Source organism: Ogataea philodendri, assembly GCF_020536065.1.
Source record: "Ogataea philodendri strain CBS6075 chromosome Unknown scaffold12, whole genome shotgun sequence".
NCBI lineage: Eukaryota > Fungi > Ascomycota > Pichiomycetes > Pichiales > Pichiaceae > Ogataea > Ogataea philodendri.
The window spans coordinates 307,287-325,283 of record NW_025764230.1 but is presented as its reverse complement, the minus strand read 5'-3'; the positions used below and the strand labels follow the sequence as shown (position 1 = coordinate 325,283).

The 17,997-nt window shown below is 49.7% G+C and overlaps 19 protein-coding genes across 19 annotated transcripts; 7 read left to right on the top strand and 12 right to left on the bottom strand.

Moving 5' to 3' along the window:
• Positions 1–90: 90 nt before the first annotated feature.
• OGAPHI_007445 (uncharacterized protein) lies at positions 91–1,578 on the bottom strand (the record flags this gene model as incomplete). The annotated part of the gene is made up of 1 exon (XM_046208842.1): positions 91–1,578. The coding sequence occupies one exon, from the start codon at positions 1,576–1,578 to the stop codon at positions 91–93; it is 1,488 nt and encodes a 495-aa protein (XP_046057951.1).
• A 570-nt stretch (positions 1,579–2,148) lies between these two features.
• Positions 2,149–3,152, top strand: OGAPHI_007443 (uncharacterized protein; the record flags this gene model as incomplete). Its single annotated transcript, XM_046208840.1, has 2 exons — positions 2,149–2,773; positions 2,869–3,152. 2 exons carry the CDS (start codon positions 2,149–2,151, stop codon positions 3,150–3,152), a joined length of 909 nt encoding a protein of 302 aa, XP_046057949.1.
• OGAPHI_007444 (uncharacterized protein) lies at positions 2,155–3,050 on the bottom strand (the record flags this gene model as incomplete). The annotated part of the gene is made up of 2 exons (XM_046208841.1): positions 2,155–2,789; positions 2,984–3,050. The coding sequence occupies 2 exons, from the start codon at positions 3,048–3,050 to the stop codon at positions 2,155–2,157; spliced, it is 702 nt and encodes a 233-aa protein (XP_046057950.1).
• Positions 3,153–3,154: 2 nt separating the features above from the next.
• Positions 3,155–3,643, bottom strand: OGAPHI_007442 (uncharacterized protein; the record flags this gene model as incomplete). Its single annotated transcript, XM_046208839.1, has 1 exon — positions 3,155–3,643. One exon carries the CDS (start codon positions 3,641–3,643, stop codon positions 3,155–3,157), a length of 489 nt encoding a protein of 162 aa, XP_046057948.1.
• A 75-nt stretch (positions 3,644–3,718) lies between these two features.
• On the bottom strand, positions 3,719–5,284 carry OGAPHI_007441 (uncharacterized protein; the record flags this gene model as incomplete). The annotated part of the gene is made up of 1 exon (XM_046208838.1): positions 3,719–5,284. One exon carries the CDS (start codon positions 5,282–5,284, stop codon positions 3,719–3,721), a length of 1,566 nt encoding a protein of 521 aa, XP_046057947.1.
• OGAPHI_007440 (uncharacterized protein) lies at positions 5,283–6,267 on the top strand (the record flags this gene model as incomplete). The annotated part of the gene is made up of 3 exons (XM_046208836.1): positions 5,283–5,386; positions 5,485–5,760; positions 5,910–6,267. 3 exons carry the CDS (start codon positions 5,283–5,285, stop codon positions 6,265–6,267), a joined length of 738 nt encoding a protein of 245 aa, XP_046057946.1.
• On the bottom strand, positions 5,775–7,244 carry OGAPHI_007439 (uncharacterized protein; the record flags this gene model as incomplete). Its single annotated transcript, XM_046208835.1, has 1 exon — positions 5,775–7,244. The coding sequence occupies one exon, from the start codon at positions 7,242–7,244 to the stop codon at positions 5,775–5,777; it is 1,470 nt and encodes a 489-aa protein (XP_046057945.1).
• Positions 7,245–7,697: 453 nt separating this feature from the next.
• On the bottom strand, positions 7,698–8,285 carry OGAPHI_007438 (uncharacterized protein; the record flags this gene model as incomplete). The annotated part of the gene is made up of 1 exon (XM_046208834.1): positions 7,698–8,285. The coding sequence occupies one exon, from the start codon at positions 8,283–8,285 to the stop codon at positions 7,698–7,700; it is 588 nt and encodes a 195-aa protein (XP_046057944.1).
• Positions 7,771–8,625, top strand: OGAPHI_007437 (uncharacterized protein; the record flags this gene model as incomplete). The annotated part of the gene is made up of 1 exon (XM_046208833.1): positions 7,771–8,625. One exon carries the CDS (start codon positions 7,771–7,773, stop codon positions 8,623–8,625), a length of 855 nt encoding a protein of 284 aa, XP_046057943.1.
• A 12-nt stretch (positions 8,626–8,637) lies between these two features.
• On the bottom strand, positions 8,638–9,531 carry OGAPHI_007436 (uncharacterized protein; the record flags this gene model as incomplete). Its single annotated transcript, XM_046208832.1, has 1 exon — positions 8,638–9,531. One exon carries the CDS (start codon positions 9,529–9,531, stop codon positions 8,638–8,640), a length of 894 nt encoding a protein of 297 aa, XP_046057942.1.
• Positions 9,532–9,727: 196 nt separating this feature from the next.
• Positions 9,728–12,184, top strand: OGAPHI_007434 (uncharacterized protein; the record flags this gene model as incomplete). The annotated part of the gene is made up of 1 exon (XM_046208830.1): positions 9,728–12,184. The coding sequence occupies one exon, from the start codon at positions 9,728–9,730 to the stop codon at positions 12,182–12,184; it is 2,457 nt and encodes an 818-aa protein (XP_046057940.1).
• Positions 11,089–12,102, bottom strand: OGAPHI_007435 (uncharacterized protein; the record flags this gene model as incomplete). The annotated part of the gene is made up of 2 exons (XM_046208831.1): positions 11,089–11,728; positions 12,071–12,102. 2 exons carry the CDS (start codon positions 12,100–12,102, stop codon positions 11,089–11,091), a joined length of 672 nt encoding a protein of 223 aa, XP_046057941.1.
• Positions 12,185–12,425: 241 nt separating the features above from the next.
• OGAPHI_007433 (uncharacterized protein) lies at positions 12,426–12,740 on the top strand (the record flags this gene model as incomplete). Its single annotated transcript, XM_046208829.1, has 1 exon — positions 12,426–12,740. The coding sequence occupies one exon, from the start codon at positions 12,426–12,428 to the stop codon at positions 12,738–12,740; it is 315 nt and encodes a 104-aa protein (XP_046057939.1).
• A 519-nt stretch (positions 12,741–13,259) lies between these two features.
• OGAPHI_007431 (uncharacterized protein) lies at positions 13,260–14,816 on the top strand (the record flags this gene model as incomplete). Its single annotated transcript, XM_046208827.1, has 1 exon — positions 13,260–14,816. The coding sequence occupies one exon, from the start codon at positions 13,260–13,262 to the stop codon at positions 14,814–14,816; it is 1,557 nt and encodes a 518-aa protein (XP_046057937.1).
• OGAPHI_007432 (uncharacterized protein) lies at positions 13,275–14,612 on the bottom strand (the record flags this gene model as incomplete). Its single annotated transcript, XM_046208828.1, has 1 exon — positions 13,275–14,612. One exon carries the CDS (start codon positions 14,610–14,612, stop codon positions 13,275–13,277), a length of 1,338 nt encoding a protein of 445 aa, XP_046057938.1.
• A 182-nt stretch (positions 14,817–14,998) lies between the features above and the next one.
• OGAPHI_007427 (uncharacterized protein) lies at positions 14,999–17,950 on the top strand (the record flags this gene model as incomplete). Its single annotated transcript, XM_046208822.1, has 1 exon — positions 14,999–17,950. One exon carries the CDS (start codon positions 14,999–15,001, stop codon positions 17,948–17,950), a length of 2,952 nt encoding a protein of 983 aa, XP_046057933.1.
• Positions 16,255–16,494, bottom strand: OGAPHI_007430 (uncharacterized protein; the record flags this gene model as incomplete). Its single annotated transcript, XM_046208825.1, has 1 exon — positions 16,255–16,494. The coding sequence occupies one exon, from the start codon at positions 16,492–16,494 to the stop codon at positions 16,255–16,257; it is 240 nt and encodes a 79-aa protein (XP_046057936.1).
• OGAPHI_007429 (uncharacterized protein) lies at positions 16,681–17,100 on the bottom strand (the record flags this gene model as incomplete). The annotated part of the gene is made up of 1 exon (XM_046208824.1): positions 16,681–17,100. The coding sequence occupies one exon, from the start codon at positions 17,098–17,100 to the stop codon at positions 16,681–16,683; it is 420 nt and encodes a 139-aa protein (XP_046057935.1).
• Positions 17,515–17,820, bottom strand: OGAPHI_007428 (uncharacterized protein; the record flags this gene model as incomplete). Its single annotated transcript, XM_046208823.1, has 1 exon — positions 17,515–17,820. The coding sequence occupies one exon, from the start codon at positions 17,818–17,820 to the stop codon at positions 17,515–17,517; it is 306 nt and encodes a 101-aa protein (XP_046057934.1).
• Positions 17,951–17,997: the final 47 nt, after the last annotated feature.

Here is a 17,997-nt window from a genome sequence, read left to right as displayed (position 1 = left end):
TGTTGCAAAAAAAGTTCAAAACTTGTTTTTGATCCTACGTCCTTCCAGTTTAGGAAGGTCTAATCAGAACAATTAAATTTTCTAATGGTATTACCTGATGGTAGTCACGGCGATGTCTTTACCGCTGTTTGGCGTTTGTTCTTGTAAATCGAACAATTTCCAAAACTTGAGGTTTTCGTCAGCTGCCACAGTGGCTAGCGTAGTGCCGTCCGGTGATAGGCTGCTATGTAGAACTCGTGAGTCGTGAGCTCCCGAAACAACGCCCGTTTTCAACAGAGATGGATAACTGTAAATGCTGATATCGTTGTCCGGGAATCCATGAGTAGCTGCAATTTCTGGCCCAATTCCATTTGAATAACCCCACCGTAGCGACGAGACTTGCGAGTTGGTCTCGATCGTGTTCACGCGAGCGCCAGTCGTGGTGTTCCAAAAGTGAATGTTGCGACAGGTGGATCCTCCTCCGGTAGCCAACAAACTCGTGTGTGTTGGACACCAAGCGAGAGCCTTCACTGCGGCTGTGTGACTAGTCTTGGTGAATTGGGGAACGCTCGAACGCGCATCCCAAATGTTCACAACGTTGTCATTTCCTCCGGAAGCAAATTGCATGCCATCCTTTCTCCATTCAATGCCACAAACTTCAGCAGAATGGTTGTTCAGTTGCGAAACAATATGCTGTGAGAGTCTCACATCATGATGGAATATCTGTCCAGTCCGCGATCCCGATGTGAGCAGGTGCTCGTTCCAAGCGTGCGCAGCTACCCGGGATTGGTGGCCAGCCATGCTACGAAGCCGCGAGCCAGCTTCAGGGTCCCAAATTTCAATCGCTCCCGAATCCAGGCCAATGGATAGGTAGCCGCCAGTTTCGGACCACCGAACAGATGTGACCACGCTGTCGCACTCGGCAGCCAGATCCACATCTCCCGTGGTTGCATTCCAGTAATAGACACAGTTTTCCAGCGCGATCGCTAGAACGTTATCACGTGACCAGGAGAGCAGGTTCAGGTAGAAGTCGTCAACGAATCCTGGCGCATCCAGGACCTTTTCTGGGCATGTGGGCACTTTCTTTATTCGAGCTTGGGCCGCTGCAGTCGAAATGGCGGCTTTTGATTTGAATTGACCACTTTTGAGCTTAGTTCCTTTCTTACTTGCTGGCGGCAGAGGTTGGAATTGTAAGATACGCTCACCCACAGCTAGTCCACATGCCTCTGCAACAGTGTCCTGATAAATTTGAGTGGTCTGCGATTCAATGTGCTGGTAAGGAAGCTGGCATTGGGATGGAAGCGCCTCGTCCAACGCCAATTTTCCAGACGTGGTTTGTCTCGAAGGAATGAACCTGTCCAACAGCTCTGCGGTGTTTGTCCTACGCAGTTTCTTTGGGGATCCAGAGTTGTCATTTGATGGGAATTTTAACGTCAAGTTTGAGCGAGCTTGACTGGATAAAGACCAGTCAGAAAGTACAACATTAAAGTTTGGAGAGATGATCTTCTTGCCCTCGTAGATTGAGTTTCGGTTCTGAGATAGAAGGTTCGGACTTGTGTTGCTGAACACAGTCCGATGGCCAGGGGTAGATGGGGCCATGGATGAAGAGGTTGAGGTTGGATAGGAAACTTTTTTTGTTGATCTATTACCCGATTGGGGAGTCTAATAGGTGAAATCTTTTATCATGTGTATGTGTATCACGTGACGGCAATTTTAAACGCCAGGTTTAAAATAGACCGAACATGTTGGAACGAGCAAAATTCCAGTTAGTGGAACAGGTCACGTGCGGGGCCGGGATTTTCCCACATTTCCGCCTTCCCCTTTTTGCCACGTCATTGCGTCAGTTATCTCCGCTGCACGACCGAGTTCCATGCAGGCCTATTGATCCCGGGGTATCTTGGCTTAAAATTGACTTGCTATTGACAATTGCTCTGAACGGTGCATGGAACGACACGCTAAGCCACAAATGACTGCCCCCTGGAATTGAGGCGCCCGCTTCACCACCATTGGACAATTTTCGAGGGCAATTCGCCAATTTGTTGCCGCACGTTCTCTCGCATGCTGTGGCATTGTTGACTTATGTCCAAATTTCATCTATGAACGTGCAACAAGTTTCATTCTGGAATATAAATAGGTCACCGTTTGCCATTGAGTCTCCACTATTGCAAAATGGGATTATTCGACAGTGTTAAAGACAAATTGGGCGACGAGAACTTCAGAAACCAGGTCAAGGACCAGGCTACTGACGCTTACGGAAAGTTCAAGAACAGAGGTGGCAATGACAGCAGCAACTCTGATTCTTACGGTTCGAGCGGAAACTCCGACTCTTACGGTTCGAACTCCAACAAGGACTCGTACGGCTCGTCTAACAACGACTCTTACGGATCTGGCTCCAGAAACAACAACGATTCTTACGGATCTTCTAACAACGACTCGTATGGTTCTTCGAACTCTGATTCTTACGGATCTGGTTCTAGAAACAACGACTCTTACGGTTCCTCGAACTCCGACTCGTACGGCTCCGGTTCCAGAAACAACGACTCGTACGGATCTTCCAACAACGATTCTTACGGTTCCTCGAATTCTGACTCCTATGGATCTGGCTCGAGAAATAACGACTCTTATGGATCTGGCTCGAGAAACAATGACTCCTACGGATCTGGATCCAGAGGTGGCAACGACTCTTACGGATCCAACAACGACTCTTACGGCTCCGGCTCCGGCTCCAGAGGCGGTAACGACTCCTACGGCTCTGGTAACGACTCTTACGGATCTGGTTCCGGCTCTTACGGTGGTAGCAGAAACGACTACTAAATATGTTAGTTAGGTTATAAAACATTTTTCTCTTTTTGAATAACTTTTTTATGCTTCGAATGGCTGGGCCTATAGAGACAGCGATCAAACGCAAACTGACCTCCGAGTTCTCTCCGTCGCACCTGACTATTGCGAACGACTCGCACAAGCATGCGCATCACGCGGGGCTTCGTGGAGCGTCGAATGTGACAGAGTCTCATTTCCGTATAACCATCGTCAGCAACAAGTTTGAAGGAATCGCACTTCCAGCCAGACATAGGCTGATCTACAAGTCGTTGGACCACGAACTAAAGAACGAAGGTGTGCATGCTTTACAACTAAAAACAAAAACCGAGGCAGAATGGAGCCGTCAGCAATAACTCTAGTCTTCTTGCAATAACTTGACATAATCCTCCTCAGATAAGAGGTCAGGTCCCAGCTCCTCAACCTTGATCTTCACAATCCACCCATCACCCATTGGGTCTTTGTTGACAAGTTCCGGACTCTCTTCTAGCGCAGTGTTGACTTCCAAAACCTCGCCGTCAACAGGTGAGTACACCTCTGAGGCAGACTTGACACTTTCCACTGAGCCGATCACGTCTCCCTTGGCGACTTGTTCTCCCACGGAATCGTGGGGAAGCTCGATAAATGTGGTGTCTCCCAGTGCATCGGAAGCATATTTGGTGATACCCACGTAGGTGACACCGTCTGGGTGGTGGGATATCCACTCGTGTTGGTCGGTGAACTTTAAAGTGACCGGGCCCTTGGAATGGTTGAAGACGACTGAGCTTGTGTTCAACACATTGGATTGGTGTCTCAGGAAGAGTCTAGGGCCAGATCTCACTAGCTGGCGAGTAACAGAAGAGATCATAACTAAAGATTAGTGTTAAAGTATAACTTTTTTACTATATTGCGCGAGAATATAATTTTGAACCAAGTCACCAAGTCAATTTCCTGTTTTTCCTGTCAGCTGCCAATGGGCAATATTTTTGTGAAGCTCCTGCGAGAGACACGCGAGTGGGGGGTATCTGTCAGCGACCTTGGTAAAGAACTCCAATGCGAACCTGTTGATGAAGAACATCTGTGACTTGTCCAAATCCGGGTCAAATTCGATGGCTTCTTCAGGAGTTATCTTTGAAAGTGGCACAGGAAGAGGTTTCAACGTAGCAGTTTCTTCTCCCTTCAGTGCCTTTTCCAACTGACCAATCTCGGCGAATTCCCTCCCCAGACTCAAACCCCATTTCACGCTCTGGGCGACAGGACGACACACGTTCGAGATGTCGGCGGATTTAATTAGGATTGCGCAAATTAATTGTAACTTCTCCTGTCTTGTCACGTATTCGTCAAAGCGGTCCAGATCGTGAACATAGGCGTCGTGTTTGGCCATGTCTGTAGCCAAGATCGAGCATCTGGCAATCTCCACACATCTGTCGTCTCTTGCGAAAAACAGTTTCATAATTTTCAAGTATTGTGCCAGGTGATACTGCTCCAGAATCGACTGGTTGTCGAAAATGGCGGCAATTGGAGTCTTGTGCGTTATTAGAAATGCGTTCGTGGTTCCTGGGTGGCCAATGTCGTGGCCGAGTGCAGCCAAAAGCAACGCCAAGCTTTCGTGTTTCTCCAAGCGAAGCTCAAAATCGGACTTTTCAAGTTGGCCAAGGAAGTAGTTGATGGATTGCATAACGTCAATAGCGTGCCTGAAATTGTGGAACGGGTTGCCCTTTCTGTAGTAATCTCGAATGTAAAACAGGAACAACATTAGCCGGTTTCGAAATCCGGGAGTCTGGTAATCATCTCTGTATCCGATCAGCGCATGGTCAAACATCAAGTACGCACAGTAGAGCAGCTCGTCGTACGTCAGCTCGAACGCCGGAAACCCCCACTTTGCAATTAAACTTTTGTAATGCTCGTCGTCATGTGGGAGGTCTAAAAGCTCGATATAGCGGATATCTGTGCTGAACAATCGGATGTTCTTCATTCCGGTCTCCGCAGAAACCTGTGTCTTGGTAATACCGCCCATAGTGTTGATCTCCGGATACTTGTCCGCGTCAGTCAACCCGACCCACGTTTGGACCCGAAGTAAACGTGTCTGGATGTGCTTGTAGATGTGGCGTAACACGGGTAGAAACCGGGAACTAAGAACGGATTTCGTGCTGGAGTCGGTCAACGACTGACAAATGGCCACCAAGTTCAAATGGTGGAACCGACTAGCAACTAGCGTTTGCTGTTCTTCGAAAGATAGAGTGTCCAAAATGCCACTTGTACCCTTTTTGTCTGTGTTAATTATGAGTCCAACACAATGATCGAGTTCCTTCTCTTTCGAGTTCGGAACTCGTTCAATCCGGTCGTGCTGCTGTGTCAGGGTGTAGTTTGTGTAGGTTGATAAATAAATACAAAGCGAAGTCATTCCGCTGAATCTGGTGATCAACGTTTGTGATTCATCAAACAGCTCGCCAATGCACTGAGGCACCGGAGACCCTGACGGATCCAAAATCAATATCTCACTGATCATGCCTGGGTTGCCTGGGTTGCCTGTGTTATCAAGGGGTTATTTTAGTTCCAACGTTGCCATTAATTCGCCTACGCAAAAAAACAACTCAAATAACTCAGGAACGTATGTGTATTTGGATTTGTTTTTTATAACTCGAATTTGCCCACCGCCGGAGTAAACTTAACAGAAGTTGTTTTGTCAACGTACCAACCGCTGGGAAGTCGAACTTGTCGCAAAAAGAACCCAAATACTGGTTTCTATCTCAAATTTTTCCCTCACTGCACTGCTCCACTGCCCTGTCGTTTCTTTTTAAAAACTGGCACATTGTTTTTCCCTATTGTGCCAGAGTTTCAGGAGTCGCGGGATACCCGTTCCAAATTCTTCGTTAACCGCGTGCAGACATTTAACGGTTCACTCTTGCTTTATTGGTGCAAAGGTGTGCCCGTGCTACAGGAAACGTTGAGTGACCTTTTAAATTCTGGTAGCCAGACCAGCAGGTAACTATACAGTCTTAGTCATGTAGATTCTCCTTCACGAACGCAAACGATTTGAGCAGCTTGTTGCGGGCCCCCACCGTGCTCACGCCAAGATCGGCCAATTGGCTGTCGCTTAGCTCGATCATGTCTGCCCAGTTGAGGCTTTGCAGATTCTCCGTGTATTTGTGCAACCTAAGGGCTTTGAGCCAAGCCGGAATGTCCTTCAAAAGAGATCTGGACGCAATGTCCCGCGGAACAGGCGATTTGGGAGGCACAGGAGCGTTCAACGGCGATTTCAAGTGGGAAGAGCCGGCAGCTTTCGCCTGTGGGGAATGGATGGTGCTCTTGCTGAGAGGTTCGGGTTTGGAGGCCAGTCTTGTGGCTGGTGGGAGCGAGCTGGACTGGTTCTGTGGGGCGCGGCTCACTGGGAGTCGGCCTCTTTCGTCAGAACTGGCCACCACGCTGCTCCACGTAGGTGTAGTTGGCTCGGCAGGTTTGGGCTTGTTGCTATCGAGCTTGGACCGGTGAGTTATGGTGTTCAGCGAGTTGGAAAGCTTGATCGCGTTGGAGCCGGCCAATTCGGAAGACGTGAGGCCAAACTCGCCGCCAACGCTAGCGGGCTCCATGAACTCTCTGGTGCGTCTTTGGAAGCCGGATGGGTCAACCTCCGGCGAGAAAACACGCAGCAACGGGGCCGTCGACTGCGACTGGTGCGCTTTCGTCTGCGCACCGAGCTGAGAACTCCGCTGGAATTTTCCTCCTGCCGAGTTTGCGTGTCCCGCACTTCTGGGCCTCACCGGATCGCCTCCCATCACCGCTGCCAACGAGTTGCCAGTTCTCATTTGCGACGGGAACTGGTGCACGGGCTTGGGGTGAGCCAAAAGACCTCTGGCCTGCTCGTCGCTGAGAATGGAATCCAGCGTGGCAGACTCCGAACTGAGCGCCAGCAGCGGCGAAACCGGCCTCACCGGCTGCTGGTATATGTTGCTGCTCGAAAGAGGCGGCGAGAACAGTAAACCCTGATCATTGGTGGACCGGGTGGCGGTGGTGTTGTTGACCTTACTCTTGACATACTGCCAAACCTCCTCTTTTATTTCACCAAGAAACACGTCCATACAGGTGCGCTGCTCCTCGGCATTGAGGTGTTTGAGCCAGTTGGTGAAAGTTTTCAGGTCTTGGGTAAAGCCTTGCAGAACAAGTTGGGTTTGGGGTTCGAAAGCCGGGACGTCGTTTTCGTTGCCATAGCCAATGGACGAGCTCGGTCTGTCGATGAAGTAGCCCGAAGAGCCGAAGTTACCACTGGTGTTGGGCTCGAGTAGGGGCGAGCCATCCAACGGGTGAACGGTTCCTAGTGGGGGGATTGCGGCCGTCGATGCTGACGGTTCGAAAGCGTACCGGGAAGCTGGGGGAGACAGCACAGCCATGCTGCTGTCTGAAGGTGTGTTGGAAAAGAGCAACGACCCTTGCTGCTGCGTGGAGGGCGAGTTACTAAGGTCTTTTTCCATAAGCAGAGGGAACCGAGCAGAACAAAATTTTAATATGTGGCAGAAACGGGATTATTAGGAGGCAGAAATTGAGGGCTGCGGTGAGTTTCAATTTTTTTGCGGGGGGTCCACCGGTGACACTGCGTAGTGGGGGGGTGAACTCTCACGGAGGCAGCAGTCAACGGCCTGTCACCAGGCGTTTGATACCCCATGTGTTCTGTCTCGTATTTCGTGCATTTTACAAGACCGCCAATGCACAATCATGTCTCGACCAATAATACCTGCCAGGGCGGCTTCAAAGCCGTGTACTTTACAGGACCGTGCAGCGTTCTTGCGCACCGGGCTCCTTTGGGACTGGATCATGTAGCTTTGTAAAAAACAAACATCCTTACACAGAATATTTTATTCCCATATAGTACAGCATGTCCAACCAGTCTGGAATAAATTGTATGTGGTTGCCTTCGTATTGCATTACTAACCTTCAGGCTCCCAGGAGCTCGTGAACGAATTCAAAGAGTACGTCAGCGGAACGTCGCGGGCGTTTTTAATGGCCATCGAGAACGAGCAAGTTGTTCCGAAAGGTGTGATCCAAGGTTCGAGCAACTTGAAAGCGGACTTTGACCTGCTGCACAGCCAATTGGCCGACGACGCGGTGTATTTGGTGGTGCGTAACGAGGACGTTGCGCACAAATTCTTCTTCATTTCGTTCGTGCTGGACAACGCTCCTGTTCGGAGCAAGATGTTGTACGCTTCTACGAAAAATACAGTGATCAGACAGCTTGGTGCGGAGTTCTTCCACCCAATTCTGTTCATTAACGATAGAGACGAGATCAGTGGTGACGCATTGGACTTGCTTCGCGGCTCGGACGAAAAGCCTTTGAGCAGCAGCGAGGAGACTCTTGCCACGGTGAAGCAGATGGAACTGCTTAACTCGGGCGGAATAGAAAGACGCAAACAGCAGCTGGTGAGTGCTAGTTCTAGCGGCTTGAAAATGGACGTTAACGGGGATTTGATAGGCAAGATAAAGTCGCTAAGTTCTGGTGAATTGGCCACAATTGTCATTGGGGAAGACGAGCATTTCAAGCTGAACGGTACCGGGCAAGCCTCGGGGCTCTCTTCTGTGGCCTCGAGTATTCCAACGTCTGGCCCCACATACACAGTTGCCCGCTTTGACGAGTACTACTTCATCTACTGCTGTCCGTCAGGGTCTAAAGTGCGCGATCGGATGGTGTATGCTTCGAGCAAACAGGGGCTTCTGAACGACCTGAAGAGCAACGGAGTGCAGTTTAAAAAAGTGATTGAAGTTGGAGACCCTGACGAGATTGTTGCAGACGAAGAGTCTGCAGATCAGCCAGCAGCAACTCCAAGCTTCCACAGACCAAAAGGTCCAAGAAGAAGATAAAAGCTGATTGTTTTAATTCTTATTTGTCCTGAGATTGTCCTTTGCCGATTCTGAATTGTATTTCACCAATTTCCTGCGCTTGGATAGCGCCTCACCGGCGCTGCTTGTGCGTGCAAGCTTCTTTTTCCCCTTTCTTGCTCCGTAGTTGCCTTTAAGCGTGTTCATGTCTGTGAAGATTATCTGGAACTTGCCCGCGCCTGCCTCGGGCCGTCGCTGCTGTTGCTGCTGCGGTTGTGTATTCTGTGCTGTGGGTTTCTGGTCCTGGAAAATGCCTATCACAGGTTCCATGCTGGAAGCAGATTTCACCAGCTGACACGGAGCCGATTTGAATTGGGACTTTGCTGCAGGCGTGGGCGACATTTGGGTAGCGGGCTGTTTCTGTGCTGAGGCGAGCACAATGGTGGACGGAGACGATTGGTGGTGTTCTTTGAGCGGCGTTTTAAAATTACTAGGAGTGTTGATTTTCGCACTAAGTCGTCTAACGCTGGTGCTTTGCAGTAATTTCGGGGTATGTGTGAGTTCGTGGAGCGGCGTTTTGAAATTCGGAGTGTCCATGTTGGCAAACAGCGGGTGGTTTTCCTTATTATCATTCTCTATTCCTAAGAGCGTTCCGAGATCGTATTGGTTAAGCGTTGGGGTATCGATGAAAAAATCCGACAGTTTCAGCGACTTGTCTGCCGCGGGCGTGTGCATCTGGACCTCGTGGATCTCCAGCTTGCTGGGAGACGACATCGGAGGGCGGATCCGGTCGTTGTTTGTAGTGAAGACCTTGTCGATGAAGGGGGTCCATCCCGTTCCGGACGCCTGGGACGTCGCGGTAAGCGGCGGCTGCTGAAGACCAGCCTCTTCAAACAGCTGGTCGAACAGCTTGGACGGAGACGAGCTTAGATAATTATTGCGGGACATGTTTCTAGCGAAGCAAACTAAATCCTGTTTACTGTTTCACCCAAGTAAAAATATATAAACAAACATTTCCCTCGTCACCAGCCACGCCTCCTCCCGCGAAGGTTGGGCGAGTGTTTTTCTTTTTGCCAAATTTTGCGCCGATCTCTATTTTGCATGCGCCACACAGTTTTTTTTATCAAAATAATAATAAACACCAATGGATCTCAATACGGAGGACTCTGAGTACACCCAGGAGAGCGATTTGGTGGGTCAGAACGCTTCTGTTAACGCGGATAATTATTTGGCGCGTTCGGATGGCTCTGATAGCGGGAACGGGAAAAAATATATCCTAAACTCCGACTTCAACCAGCCGTCTCCGGAACACAAGCAGGCCCCTAAAAGCTCCTGGATGCCCGAGGTGCTTCAGGAAGAACATTGGCCGGACACTATTGACGAGAGCAGAGACCCCTATTTGAGCATTGGCGAGACCAACACGCTCATTCGCCGAGAGGGAGGCGACGAAGCTGCGTGGAGAAAATATAGAGACGGCCAGTTCAAGCAGAAACTGCAGGAGCCGCCGGTTTTCACGGTTGATAGCGAGCCACCGGCGGTGGATACGTTTGGAAGAAGCACAGACCACTCGATTTTGCCGGCTTCTCCTTTGAAACTGTTTGGCAAGCAGGATACCTATACCACAGAGAGATTTAGAGATATGTTGAAGAAGATCGATGGTGAGGGCGCGGACGACCATACAGAGGTGACTGCCGAGCTTGAGAAATCTGCCTCGCACGCGTCGTTGCAGCTTTTGCTGCGAAACTCGGAGGAACTGTTCAACAAGCTTAAAAACCGCACCCAGCCAGCTAACAACGAGGAAGAGAGCGACTACACCGAGACCGACGATGCGCAGTCTTCACGGTCAACAGAATCGGCTGTGTTTGACTCTCCAACACCGTCGAGACCGGACGTGACAGCGTCTTTGGAGATTTTAAAGCAGAAACTCGATCTGAGTGTTAGTGACGAGGTGGATAAATCGATGTCTATCCCGCGAATACGGGGAAAGGAAGACAAGCATATTGTTCCCGTGTCATCAGAATCGGCTAATAGGCCGGGAATCAAGTTCATCTCCGGCGAAAACTACAAGGGAAAGGTGTACGACAAACGGTTGCAAAAATTTGTTCCTGCGGACGAGTACACAGCCGACGGTGACGAGGACGCGTCGTTGGACGAGCTGAACGAGATTTCGGATTTTGACGAAATGTCCTTCTTCCAGGCCAAGTCGCACCTCGTTGCCGCCATCACAGAGCAATATCCGTCGCAGGACTGGCTCGAGGTTGAAAAACTGGATGTTTCCGACAGAAAGCTCGACAAGCTGCGGGATATGGACAAGTTTGTGCCTCATCTGCGTGTTTTGGAAGCCAACGACAACGAACTCACACATATCGACGGCGTTCCAAAGTCGCTTCAGATCCTGAAAGCCAATAACAACCTGTTCACCAGCATGAGTATGTTTAATTTGAACAATTTGCAGGTATTGGAGCTCAGAAACTGTCATTTGACCAACCTCCGCGGCCTCAAGCTCTACAATCTGAATTCGCTGGACGTCTCGTACAACGAAATAGACACTTTACAAGGGCTGGAGAACTTCAAGATGCTCCAGAGTCTAACAATAGCAGGCAACAATCTTCGCGGGACGGTGAATTTCTCGTCTGTGGAACTGCTCGAGAAACTCGACGTTGATGAGAACGCGATTGTCCAACTCACAGGACTCGACGAGCTTGCCCGATTGACCGAACTGTCTGCCAACAGAAACCAATTGACTAGTTTCCATTGCACCAACAGCTCGTTGCGGAAACTGAGTCTCAACTTTAATAATATTTCGGAGATCGATCTCCAAGGGATGCCCGAGCTGCGCGTGTTCAAGATCGACCGCAACCCTGTTATCGAGCTCAAGAACGTTCCTACCAAAGTCGTGCAGATCTCTGCCAAATACCATTCGCACGCAATAGACGGAATTCTGGTTTCCGGGCTGTACAAGCTACAAAAACTGAGTTTGAGTGGGAGTGTTTTCCCGTCCAAAGGTGCCATGACAAACGTGACGGTGCTGAACCTGTCGGCTATGGGTCTGGAAACGTTGCCCGACCTGGGCAAGTGGTTTCCGATGTTGACGGATCTGGACTTGAACTTCAACAAACTACATTCTGTCAAGGGGATCTCAACCCTGCACTATCTTCGCGAACTCAAGCTGCTGAGCAACAGCATCGATGACCTAGGCACGCTGATTCCGTACACGCGCGAAATCCGGAAAACGTTGAAATTGTTGGATTTGCGGGTGAATCCTGTCAACCGAGGTCTGTACCCGTACGTTTTTTACGACGACGAGCCGGAAGACGAGCCCGCTGCGGAGATGACGCTTAATTTGAAGGAATGCGAGGATATTGAGGCCTTTTCCGTGGAATACACAAAACTGTACGAAAAAGAAGCGATGGAGAGCTGGACGGAGAAGAACGAAGGGTTTTTGCGCAAAGTTGCGCGGCCGCAGGCTGTTGCGCGGCAGCGGTACGAGAGCACCCTTATTGCGTGGTTTGAAAACATCAACTATCTGGACGGGCTGTGGATCAGCTACGAAAGACGGTTGGACGAACGGAAACGGATTCGAGAAATACGGGGTTTGTAGAATTAAAACAGGGAAATAATAAATGTGGGGGTGGAGAAGTTTTTAAAAATGTTGGTAACTAAAGTGCACCCTTGGTTGGTCTAGACGGTCTATTCAACAGTGTGTTACCAGTTTGTAAGCCAGTAACCACGACACAAGGCCACTGCAAGCCATGGCTCCACACCAATCACGTCATTTGTTACCGTATAGATAGTTGGTGCGCGGGTGCTAAAACTTTCTTTACTACAACTAATTTCGTGTCATGGTTAGTGCTAAACAATTGATTCAAGACAACAAGTTTCTGGTTCTGTCCAAGTCGTGGTGTCCGGACTGCCACTACGCAACGGCGGTTTTCAAGAAATACGGGGTGCTTGACCAGGTGAAATTCGTCGAGCTGGACAAATTGCCAAGCAATGAGGCTTTGGAGTTGGAAAAACAATTCACCGCCATTTCAGGCCGGAAGTGGGTGCCAACGATCTTCTTCAACGGTGAGGTGTTCGGAACCGAGGCGACATTGAAACAGCTGGAGTCGCTGGACAAATTACCAGGCGAGTTTGAAAAAGCAGGGTTGAAATAGCGGGTTCCGACTCAACAAAGGCCCTATTACGTCAGTTAGATTAATAATACATCAAACACACCCCGTGCCGTCTAACCTTACTAAAATCGGTAGGCGTGACACCCTGGCGAAACTCCGAAGTGGGGTAAAAGGTCTACTCCGGCGGGGCGAAACCATTTTGTTCAGCGCACGACCCAAGTTTTAGGGGTTAGGGCAACAGAGCGTAGGATAACCTAGGTATTTGGTTAGGCTGTTTGTTGACGAATTACCACGGCCCGGATCTCGAGAAAGGTCGCATTAAGAGGGGCAGTCCGGATGTGCGCATACCGATTTTTTGTGCCCAAATTAGTCTCCTCTAACCCCCCCTTTTTCTGCACACCCTAGATACCCCACTTTTGCCAACCATGCTGGTCTGCAAGCAATTCTATTGGAGGTGATGCCTCTGAGCCGATACTAGGGTCACTACCCGCGACGTTGCATAAATAGGAGGCATCGCACTATAAATATGTTGCTGCCCCCTCCTCCCACAATATTCTGAAAATGTTAAGAGCTTCTCTAAGAAAGATGTCCAAGTCTACCATCGGAGCCTCCAACATGATGTACTCTACCTACCCTCTCTCCACCACCATCACCCTTCCTAATGGTAAGACTTACGAACAGCCTACTGGTTTGTTCATCAACAATGAATTTGTTCCTTCCCGGCAACACAAGACCTTTGAGGTTATCAACCCTTCGACCGAAGAGGAAATTTGCCAGGTCTACGAGGCCCGCAAGGAGGACGTTGACGACGCCGTGAATGCTGCTGAGGCTGCTTTTAAGGGCAGCTGGGGTCAGGTCGACCCTGCCGTTCGTGGTAAGGCTTTGTACAACCTTGCTGAGCTCTTGGAGGAGCACAAGGAGACCTTGGCTGCTATCGAGTCTCTTGACAACGGTAAGGCCTTGCAATTGGCTCAAGGAGACGTTGCTCTGGTCATCAACTACATCAGATCGTGTGCTGGTTGGGCAGACAAGCTGACCGGTCAATACATTGACACTGGTGCTACCCACCACACTTACACCAAGAGAGAGCCAATTGGTGTTTGTGGACAAATCATTCCATGGAACTTCCCACTTTTGATGTGGTCCTGGAAGGTTGGACCTGCTCTTGCTGCCGGTAACACCACTGTGTTGAAGACCGCAGAGAGCACTCCATTGTCTGCATTGTACGCATCGAAGTTGGTGAAAGAAGCCGGTATTCCTCCAGGAGTGGTGAACATTGTTTCTGGATTCGGTAAGATCACCGGTGACGCCATTGCTTCGCACCCTAAGATCAAGAAGGTTGCCTTCACCGGATCCACTGCCACCGGAAGATTGATCATGAAGACTGCTGCCGACTCCAACCTCAAGAAGGTCACTTTGGAGCTTGGAGGAAAGTCTGCCAACATTGTGTTCAACGACGCTGACGTCAAGGTTGCTGTCAAGGCCCTGGTTGCAGGTATTTTCTACAACTCTGGAGAAGTGTGCTCTGCTGGTTCCAGGGTGTTTGTTCAAGAAGGTATCTACGACGAGGTGTTGAAGGAGTTCAAGAGCGCTGCTGAGACCCTCAAGGTTGGAGACCCATTCGATCTTCTCACTTTCCAAGGTGCACAAACCTCTCAAATGCAACTGAACAAGATTCTCGGCTATGTCGACAGCGCTCACAGCGAGGGTGCCACGTTGGTCACCGGTGGTGAGAGACTTGGAAACAAGGGATACTTTGTCAAGCCAACCATTTTCGCCGATGTGAAGCCAAACATGAAGGTTTACAAGGAGGAGATCTTTGGACCATTTGCCGTGGTGACTCCGTTCAAGACTGCCGACGAGGTGATTGAGCTGGCCAACGACTCCGAGTACGGACTTGCTGCTGGTGTGCATACCAAGTCTCTGGACACCGCCACCTACGTCTCCAACAAGTTGGAGGCTGGTTCTGTGTGGATCAACACTTACAACGACTTCCACCAGATGGTTCCATTTGGAGGATACAAGCAGTCCGGAATTGGCCGTGAGATGGGAGCCCAGGCTCTTGACAACTACACTCAATGGAAGGCTGTTAGAATCGCGCTTCAGAAGCCAGAGTAAGTAGGAATGAATTGATTGATACGTATGAAGAGTGTAAAAGGTAAGAAAAAAAAAAGTTCGTGGCAGTACGGCGTCGCGGCGCACAGTGGGCTTTTTTTGGGAAAAGATAAACATTAAAAATATAAACAAAATAAAGCTCAACTAACGACTTGTACCATCCCATCAACTATCGTTCTTTCGCCATGTTTTCCACGCTGGTGGAGAATTTCCAAGAGAACGAGCCTCTGTTCGACCATTCGTTGTTGTTTCCGACGCCTATGGAGTCGGAAATAGCACATTTCCAAAACAACAGACTTAAGGAGGGAACCATTGAATCGATTGTTTGTCATTTGACGTCTCCGGACTCGATCGATTATCAACTTCTTGTTGACTTCTTTCTTTCATACAGGGATTTTATTGATTCTCTACCATTATTAGAGCTCTTACTATGTCGACTATCGTGGGCTTTAAAAAGAGCCAACAACATTCAACCTTCAGAGACAATCGAACAAGACGAAAACGATGCCGAAACCATAAAAACATCCCACACACAACCAAAAGACCTTCCTGCATTTTACTCTGCCATTCTGGTGCGAACGTTCGTCACGCTTCGTCACTGGCTTCTCAACCATTTTCCGGATTTTGTTCAAGACAGACGTCTTCGACAGCTTTTCTGCGGAGGACTAAACGAGATAGCCACTCGGCCGGAATGGTGCGGACCAGAGGACTCGCTTTCTACGAAGGTGATTCTGGACCTGAAGAAGTCCTATGCCAACATGTGCTGTGTTTATTGGGAATGCGGCGATCGTGTCCAGATCGTTGTTGACAGAATTGATGCGCACGAAAACCCCCGCAATCTTCGGTTCAGCATGCTTGGACTGCAACATCTCAGAGACAAGAACGTGCGTAGGTCGCAGATCTTGTCTGTGGTGGAGGGCCGGATCGGAGTTGCTGACGAAGGAGCCATCTTGCACCCAAAGGCATCGCTTAATTGTTTAGCAAAACGGTCTTCGGTTTACGACGAGATTTTGGACGGCGTGAAGGCCACCCCGATCCAAGGAGTCCGCAAGCTCAGCCAGCTCATCGACCTGGAAGACAAAGAAAACGGGTTCTGTGTCAATGGAAAAGTGGATGTGTTTACAGAAAGCAAGGTGGATAAAATATCTCCAACAACTCCGCTGAAAAAGCTCTTGGTCGAGCCAAAACAACAACAACAGCAGGTGGAAGCTCGACGGCCTCGGAAACTGTTCCATCTGTTCAGTAAGCCAGAAGTTGTTCGTGAAAAACCAGTGGTGAGCGAGGTTCCACTGTTAACGGGAGACAATGTCGACTTACTGAGCTCGAGAGTGCTTTCAGAGTTCGGACAATATCAAGGAAGAGCAGAGGAGCGCCGCCAAGGTCGCAGACGCACCGTTTTGCAAAGCGAACGGGATTCGGGCGATCTATTCAACGCCGAGGTTTACGACGTTTCTCCAACCAGGGGAAGGGAAAAACGCAATCTCGACGATACTGACGAGATTCTCAATGCCATCAACCAGTCGGCCGGGTCGTTCCGCACGCCTTCGGTGAGCATGAACTGGTCTTCATTTGCCGAGGGAACGGTGATGGAGGTGGACATGGAGCAAATCTTGGACGAGGGAAGCCAACCGGCACACAGCTCTATCAAATCAGAGTCGGTCAGATCTGCCAAATCGTACATGTCTTACGACTCCGACCTGTCTTCGCGTCGGTCTCGTCGGTCCCTTGGACCTCATCTTCTTCGCAAGAAGCTTTCTTTCTCCAATTTGAGAGGAGATGATGAGGACCAAAAGGAGTTTGACGAGCCAGGAATTCTAGAGAAAGTCCAGTCCATCGAGACCGTTTCTGAACAACCTTCGCTATACTTCTACGAGCTCCCATTCTTTGGATGGTCGCTACCATTCGAGGACGATTTCGAGAGCGACACCAAAACAGCATCCATCTTTCTTTCTGGCTCGTGTCTGCTTCCATACCCGGGACTTTCCGTGAACGCCATCGCAGAACTGGCCGCCTTACCTGACGAACACCATTCAGACAACCCAATCAACCATGCATTACTGAAACTTCGCGGGCAACAGCCAAAGGTGGTGTACGGATTGAACGACGAGCAATCCCACGACTCGCAGCAGAGTCTGGACGAAATGAAGCTCGAACAGAAAGTCCGTGATTTATTTATCCAACCAGCATCGACCGCAAAGCCAGCACAGCGCAAGTCGGCCACTCCAACGCCGTTCCGGTTTTCGGTTGCACGCGGTTCTGTCGCAAGCAACATCTCCAAGTTTACCATTCAGTCTCTCTCCAACACGCCAAGCAAGGGACTCCAGGTTCCTTCAGGTCTTTCAGTCGAGGAGATCATGTACAAGGGAACACACGTTCCGTTTGTTCTGGAGCACGAGTCTCGCCAGCTGGCCAAACAGCTCACCTTGATTGAACGCGATTTCCTTTTGGAGATCGATTGGCACGAGCTGGTCGACCTGACCTGGGAGCAGCCATTGACTCCGTACAACTCGTGGCTCAAACTGCTATTTGACGAGCAGACCAAGACGGGACTTCGTCTGATCACGTTGAGATTCAACCTGGCCACCAACTGGATTATCTCGGAGATTCTCTTGACCAAGTCCGTGGCTCTTCGTGCTTTGACGCTGTCTCGGTTTATCCACATTGCCAACAACTGTCTGCAGATGCAAAACTATGCGACGGTTTACCAGATAGTTCTTGCACTGAACTCTACGATCATTAAGAAGCTCAAAAGCACGTGGAACGCAATGGATGTCGGCGACCTGCTGTTGTTCAAGAAATTGAAGGACTTGTGCAGTCCCGACCGGAATTTTGGCAACTTCCGTTCCGAGCTGCAGCAGATCAGAGCATCCAAGGGCATGGTTCCGTTCCTTGCTCTGGACCTGAGCGACTTGACCATCAACAGCGAGAGACCAACAACTTCCGGAGAGGAGTACGAGCTGATCAACATCGACAAGTTCCGGGTCTCGTGTGGTATTGTCAAGAACATTCTGCGCAACATCGAGTACTCCAAAATCTACAAATACCACAAGAACCCGCAGATTCTGTCCAAGTGTCTTTACATCAGCTGTTTAAGCGAACAGGAGATGGACTATTGTTATAGCCATTTAGAGGAATGAGCACGGAACATAATTAGAGTTAGCGATTTCATACGTAACGAGTTCAT